Source organism: Arvicanthis niloticus, chromosome 1, assembly GCF_011762505.2.
Source record: "Arvicanthis niloticus isolate mArvNil1 chromosome 1, mArvNil1.pat.X, whole genome shotgun sequence".
Lineage (NCBI taxonomy): Eukaryota > Metazoa > Chordata > Mammalia > Rodentia > Muridae > Arvicanthis > Arvicanthis niloticus.
In genome coordinates this window covers 11,989,140-11,996,510 of record NC_047658.1, presented here as the reverse complement: position 1 = coordinate 11,996,510, position 7,371 = coordinate 11,989,140, and the positions used below count along the sequence as shown (strand labels likewise).

General features: G+C 46.7%; 1 protein-coding gene across 1 annotated transcript; it reads left to right on the top strand.

The window, feature by feature from the left end:
- The first annotated feature begins 498 nt into the window (after nt 1-498).
- Pdcd5 (programmed cell death 5) lies at nt 499-5,737 on the top strand. Its single transcript, XM_034510194.2, has 6 exons — nt 499-700; nt 1,773-1,810; nt 3,497-3,558; nt 4,209-4,300; nt 5,231-5,302; nt 5,568-5,737. Exons 1-6 carry the CDS (start codon nt 635-637, stop codon nt 5,613-5,615), a joined length of 378 nt encoding a protein of 125 aa, XP_034366085.1. The 5' UTR covers nt 499-634; the 3' UTR covers nt 5,616-5,737.
- The last annotated feature ends 1,634 nt before the right edge of the window (nt 5,738-7,371 follow it).

The following is a 7,371-nucleotide window of genomic DNA, read 5'->3' as shown; positions in this document are numbered from 1 at the left end:
CTCCTCAGGCTTACTCATCCCCCACCAAACCCCCGTGTGTGTGTGTGTGTGTGATCATATACGATTTTTAAAAATTAACTTTTTTAAAATGATGAAAATGGTTAGATATATTTGAGAAAAGTAAAATACATGAACCATAAGCAAGTCATAAGATTGGAGAATTGAGCGGTTTTTTTTTCCACCCATTCCATTCGGAGCGGGATCCCCTCTCCAAAATTATACACACACAGCATTTTCTCAGCAAAGGCCCTGGGGGGTGGGGGTAAGGCAGACAGGCCGTCGATTAAGGAGTTTACACTTTGCTGAATTGCGCCACCGCCAGTCTCTAGCGATCATTAGGGAGAGCCTTGTTACCGCGCAGTCAGAGCCTGGGAACCTAGAAGCGCCCTCTTAGACGCTCTGTACCTTTTATCATCGCAGGATCGGTCCTCTGCAAGGCACCCTGGCAGAAGCGAGGCAGTCCCAGCTCGGGACTCGACTCTTGCTGTCTGAGCATCACTCGCGTCTGCGCAGTAAAAGGCGCCGTGCTCGAGTCTCGGGCTGAAGCGATTCCAACCGAGTGTACCGGAGGGCGGGTGCGGCTGCGCGACCCCCCGACGGCCGCTGCGCCTGCGCGACGTGGGACAGCCGCGCCATGGCGGACGAAGAACTCGAGGCGCTGAGGAAGCAGAGGCTGGCCGAGCTGCAGGCCAAGCATGGAGTGAGTGAGCGGGCGGGGTGACGCCCTCGCCCCGGGCAAGGCTCTCAGCGTTTGCTCGTGGGCCATCAGCTCCCGTGAACCCCGTGGCTCCGTGTGTGTGCGCACGGGATTGGGGGGTTCCCGGGGGCCGCCACAGCCTCCTCGGCTCCCGTAGGGTCCCGCGTGAGGCTTGTGCGGGTTGGGGTGTGCGCGCCCTCGAGTCACCCCTCAAGTCTCGGTATTCGCTGCCGTCGAGCCTCAAGCTAGCCCCGCCGGGATTGGGGTCTCCTCGGATTAGGGGGGGGATCTTACTGACCGGAAGTCACCGCTGTGTAGAGGGAGATCTCTGAGCTCTGGTGCGGAGGACACCGCTCTGACGGCGCGCCGCGTCCCTGGGCGGGAGTCAAACCGCGGACTCCAGAGATGGTGCTCAACCCCTGCGGTGCCGTCTAGGAGGGAGTAGCGGGTTGTAAACTTGCCTTGGGACAAACGCTAGTGGTGGTGGGTGACCTCAGTGGCAGCACCCTTTGAACCAGTATCCTTCGTGCCAGTCCGGGGTCTCTTTTCCAGACAGTCTTCTCACTGGTAAAAATAGGGCTCCACGATACCTGGGCCTTTCCAGGAATGTGTGCATCCTCAAACATGCTATTAGATTGTGACTTCACTTGGTAAAAGTGGGGCTGGGGGTGGGAGTTAACCTGGACCACAGCGCATGCATGACACCCTCTCTTCCCCGAGTTCCACCCTCAGCCCTTCCTTATTTAATAAAATGAAAGCACTGTAAATGGAAACTGACTCATTGATTTTAGTGAGGCCCAGTTTCTACCTCAGGAACCTATTATAGCAGAAAGAAAATCGAACAAGTCCTCTATTTTTGTTTTTATATATTTGTTATTTTACTTTATTTTGAATAAGGATTCTGTTTATAGCCCAGGCTGGCCGGTAACTTAAGATCCTTGTGTCTCCCTCCTAAGTCCTGACTGGTTACAAATGTGTCTCAGTCTACCTTTTCCCCCACCCCTGCCATGCCTTCTGTGCTTCTCGCCTCTTTTGAACTTTCACTCAATTAAAACGTAAAATTATTTTTTTTCAGGATCCTGGTGATGCAGCCCAACAGGAAGCAAAACAAAGGTATGGGCTAGAATTGGAACTTTCTGGAAGGGTGGTTTCACAGATGGAGTTTTTCTCTTTTATTTAGTAGTTTAATAGTTGGTATGTGACTCTTAGTGAATCTCAGAACCTAGTGGTTTTCTAATAAGTCCAGCTGAAGGTAATCCCCTTTTTAGTTTGATTCAGTAAATACCCATGGAGTTCCAGTAACACCCTTTTCTGAAATTCTGCCTAAGCATAATAATAGAATTACCTCATAGGGGCTCTAGACCCAGGGCCTCATAGTAAGCGTTCAACAAACACTAACTTACTCAGCTATTTTACCCCTGTGCATACAAGCATACATTTGATGTGACTACATCATACCCTACTTTTGCCTCCGCCGTTTTTGGGGTGTGTTTCAGATCTGAGCACTAAGTCAGATGGTCCCTTGTTCCCCACTCCCTCTAGCAACCTGCAAGGTTAACCCCTTTAAGTCCATGTTCAGAGGAGGGTGTTTGGTTTTCCTTCTCCACTTAAGATTCCTCATCTAGGGTCTCTTTTATTCCTGGAGTACAGAAAGCCGGTGGTGGCTCATGCCTCTAATTTCACTGCTTGGGAAGCTGAGACAGAGGGATCTCAAGTTCAAGGCCTGCCTGGACAGCTTAGCAAGACCCTGTGTTGAAGTGATTTAAAAAAAAAAAAAGAGGCTGGGGATGTAGCACTGTGGAGGAGTGTTTGCCAGCATATGCAGAGCCTGGGTTCAAGTACTAATACGGCAAAAACAGACTGGTGCATCTTATGGACCATAGATAGCATCTTAGACTCAGGGGCTCTTGAGAAGGAGACCTAAGGAAATAAATTGTGGTTCTATGAGCCCTTGATAGTAGGCATAACAAGCCCCAACTGTTCCTTAATTCTGCCAGACTGTATCTGCTACTGTCGTTTGTGTAGTGGGTTTTTTGGAGAAATGTTTTAAATCTCCTACTTAGAGTGGTGGTACAGTCCAGTGATCACTCAGGAGGCTGAGGAAGGAAGTTGAAGAATTTGAGACCAGCCTTGGCTACATAGTGAATTCTGAGCCTGCCTGGGCTCCATAGCTAAACCCTGTCTCCAAAAGGGTTTGAAAACAGTGTGCCACAATTGCTACTTGAGTGTTCAGGAAGAAGTAAGGATGATTACAGACTTAGAATTTCACAGGATCTGGTTCTGCCTGGGCCACAGTTTTTCAGAGTCTCCATAGGTCTCTGTGTCCTCCCTAAAGAAAGTACATTTGGTCTGTCTAATTTCCGAGACTCCACTTCAGGCCTGTAGCCTGTGTCACACTGGATACTCACTGTTGGTAATGGTTGCAGAACTGAAATACCACTTTATCAAATAGTGTCCTGCCATTCTGGTAGGTTGACATCCATGCTGGCTCCTGGAAGGCAAAAGCACTTGGCACCGTGTAGTCTGGTGGCCTGCTGGATGGCTCAGCAGGTAGGAGCCTTTGCCACCAAGCCTGACGATCTGAGGTCAGGCTTTAGGCCAGGACCCACATAGTAAAGGGAAGAACTAACTTCCAAAAATTGTCCTATGACCTCCATATGTGTGCTGTGGTGTGCCCACTGCAAACCCCAATAATTAAATAAATGTAAAGATTTTTTTAAAGAGGCATTGAATAAATGCTTTGTGTACTCAGATGCTGACACCTTAGGTCTAACCTTGTTGACATGTGTTTTATTACAGGGAAGCGGAAATGAGAAACAGTATCTTAGCCCAAGTTCTGGATCAGTCAGCCCGGGCCAGATGTAAGCATCTTCAGTTTCTTTTATTCCCATAAAATTGGCTTGAGGTAATTGGATGTGTAGATACATACGTGAAGTTATTGCTCTGATCAGAGTGAATGTTTGTACGAAGTGTGACGCTTATAAATCTGGAGAGAGATTGTTTTTACAATTGAAACACTATTCCTTAGGAAGGTGCCCCTTGACATTTTTCAGAAAAGTTTATAAGGATTGACTCTTGAACAGAGTCAGTCACAGGAGTGTTGCTAGTTGTCATGGTGATGGGAGCTAGGGGTTGATTGTATTCGGGGTGTTGGTGTTATGTCTGAAGTTTTCATATGTAAAATCTCAAAAGAAAACTGTAGAAAGGGGTGAACCAGTCAGAATAAAGTAGCATGTTTAGAAGAGGCAGCTGTACATAATCAGAAGCAGGAAAGTGTGGAGATTAGAACCTGGGAACTGAAGTTTAGTTTTGGCCCTCCCACCACTGAGTGACATAGCTGAACTCTGGTAGTCTTAGAAGGCCTAGCCATACTGTCTGCCTTACCTATCTTTTGCCTGTTGGCAGATGCAAGCTTGTGAAGAAATTCTAGAAGGGTCAGTGGATAGTTTTAAGGTATAATTAGTGCATTTAATCTTCATGCTTTTTTGCATGTGTATTTTTCTCTTTTTAGTGAGTAACTTAGCACTTGTAAAGCCTGAAAAAACTAAAGCAGTGGAGAACTACCTTATACAGATGGCACGATATGGACAACTAAGTGGGAAGGTAAGCCCAGACTGTCTGAGGAGCATGCGGCACCCACAGTATGAAGGAACCTTGGCTTAGGGCTGCTAGGTGGCTCGGCTCGGCAGCTACAGCACTTGCTGTCTGGCAGAGGTTGGAGCTTGGTTTTCAGCGCCATATCAGGCAGTTCACAGTGCCTGTAACTCCCGCTTCCAGAGATCGGTGCCTTCTTCTGATCTGCACACATGCACTGTGGTGTGTGTGTGTGTGTTTGAAGCAAGGTACTCATGCACATGAATTCTTAAAACTTAAAAAAAAAATCAGCTGCACCAAATAATTTCTGTATTTGAATATAGAATTCTTACTGACTCCAAAAAAGTTTTAGAGGAGAGAGTGACCACTGCACTGTAAATCTTAAGGGAAGATTGCATGAAAGACTGCTCAGCTTTCTCCTTTCCTGGCATTGTTTGTAACATTGTGTCAGTGTGGCCCAGTGACAGTTAGTCTCCTGGCTTAAATTGTCCTGCACTGGAAATAGGGTTTGTCAGTATCAATTAAAATACCACCTGTGTGCAGGTTTTGTAATTGTGAGGGGAAACTGAAGTCTTTGGTTTTGTGTGTGTGTGTGTGTGTGTCTCTGTCTGTGTCACCAGGAGGGTTATATTTGGGAAGTCTAGTCCTCAAGCTTGAGTGGCCACACACAGCCCTGCCTGCACTTAGATCTAGAAGAACTGGGTCTGTTATTAAGGTGCTGTCTCTAGGGTGGCGTGGGCAGAGGTGGCATATCTATGCCTGTGACCTCTCACACAGCAGTTGTCATTGCCTTGCTAACAGCGACAAAAGATGTACTTAAACTGCTCACTTTCCTGAGCCCTCTGTTCCTTCTTCCTACTCCTTGGAGAGTTCTTACAGTGATTGGTCTGCTTAGAAATACTGTTTGCTCTGAAACCCTGGTTTTGTTTCTGGTTACAGGTATCAGAACAAGGTTTAATAGAAATACTTGAGAAGGTCAGCCAACAGACAGAAAAGAAGACAACAGTGAAAGTAAGCGCGGGGCGTGGCAGAGGGCGAGGTGGCGGTGTCCCAGCTGCCTGGGCTGCCAGGTGCCTTTGGGCTTTTACACACCTTGATTCTGTGATACGGTTGGGAGAGAGTGCGTGTGTGGAAAGAGAGTAATTGTTAACACTTCTTACCTCTCACCTACCCCTCCTGAAAGACACACACACAGAAGCTTACTTGAGTAGTAATGTTTTTCTCAGAAAATCTGAGGCTTTATAAAGTGTCTGACATTTCTTTCATTTCTCCCTAGTTCAACAGAAGAAAAGTAATGGACTCGGATGAAGATGACGACTACTAAGAGGGCGTGCTCAGACGGACGTACGGAGCAGTGTCTAGGACAGTCACCACCTTGTAAATGTTTACTTTGTTCCCTGTCTATATATGCCTTTTGAGAAAATAAACTTGTACCTCAAACTCAAACAGTTTGGATGTTTCAGAACCACAGGCACCTCAAAAGAAGATCTGCATTTTGAATGATTTTTTCCCCTTCTTACCAAGTTTTTAAATGGTGGAAATGCACGTTACTCCTGACACTAACATGAGGGGGAGATAGAAGCAATGCCAGTGTGCTTCTGCAGCCAGAGACGCCGAGGGAATGAAACCCCTGGCAACCGAATCGGCTTTAAGATCTGAGTGCATCCAACATTCTTAAGGCAGGGATGTCTCCTTCCGCAGTACCCTTTCAGAGTCCCAGCTTTTGATTTAATTTACTTTTTAGAGCCATTGGGTTTATCTTATCAAACAAATACCACTTGAATCCAAAATAACTAGGACATTCCTGTCGTTACTGTTGAATAATGAAACAGTGAAGTGTTTACAGGAGGAGCAGGCAGGAGTGACGGCTACGTGAGCACAGGACACCAGGCCTTTTCCCAGCACCCATGTTGGGCAGCTCACAACTACCTGTACCTCCAGTCCAGGGGATCAGACATCCTCTGGCCTCAGAAACCTACACATGAACCCCCTTATAAGCACATACACATACATGATAAAAAAAAAATCCTAAAAAAATGCAGAGAACTAAATCAATTCATGCTGAGGACTGTACTGTCCTACTCAAACCCGCTGAGGGATTTTGTGGGCAGTTGGTCCAGATGGGTTTTGTTGTATGTTCTGGGTTTGTTGTTACTGTTTTTAGGATGGTTTCATTGTGAACAAAGCTGGTCTCAGCTTACCATGTAGCCAAGGATGACCTCAGACTCAATTCCCCTGCCTCCACATTGCTAGTGCTGAGATTATATACGTGTAGCACCACACCTGTTCTGTTTGGTGCTGGGAATTGAACACAGAACTTCGTGAGCACGAAGTAGATAATGCTAAATGAGGCTCATTCTCCGCCCCACCTAAGAGTTCAGAAATGACCAGTGACACTGACGTTTGCTTTATCACTCATTTATACGAAATGCTAGAAAGACACCTGACATGTCTCTTAAGTTTTGTTACACGTTTCTGTACAGTCACCAATCCTAATGCCAAGATTGGCTGAGGTGTGTGGCAGGACACTTGGGAATAGAAAGTTGGCTGTTTGTACAAGGACAGGGTCCTGAGGACAGCTCATATGCTACATGCACTTAGTCTGTGGGTGAAGCTGTCAATGCTTGGGACTGCAAACAGCACAAAGATTTGAACACTGCTCATCTTTAATGGCCATGTCATGTTTACAAAAGATTGCAGCTAGATTTGTGGTGTGTGTGTGTGTGTTGGGAGGGGGGCAATCAGTTGTGCCCAGTTCTGTTGAAATTGCACACAGTCTTCAGGGGCTAGAGTGTATACAGAGGTAGGGAAAGACTAACGATGGGGCTCCATCTACACAAGCAGGAGACCTCGTCCATGCTGGATACTGACCTGCCAGTGTGACCTCTCGCTCACTGCTCTGTAAGGAAGCCTAACAGAGGAACTCGGTGATTCCCCAGAGTAATCATACCTTGGTTTGTCATTGGGATCCTAGAAGGAATAGGCAAATTCCATCTCCCCCAGGGAGAAATTTTAACCACAGATTTATAAAAGGATCACTGAGAAACTGTACAGCAAAATTTAAAAATGGCACGACACAA

Bases quoted from the DNA above. Each gene is read 5' to 3' on its own strand.
- Pdcd5 (XM_034510194.2), top strand. From the start codon at position 635: ATGGCGGACGAAGAACTCGAGGCGCTGAGGAAGCAGAGGCTGGCCGAG. The intron at 3,559-4,208 runs GTAAGCATCTTC...TTCTCTTTTTAG, and splicing joins TCAGTCAGCCCGGGCCAGAT to TGAGTAACTTAGCACTTGTA. The intron at 4,301-5,230 runs GTAAGCCCAGAC...TTCTGGTTACAG, and splicing joins ATGGACAACTAAGTGGGAAG to GTATCAGAACAAGGTTTAAT.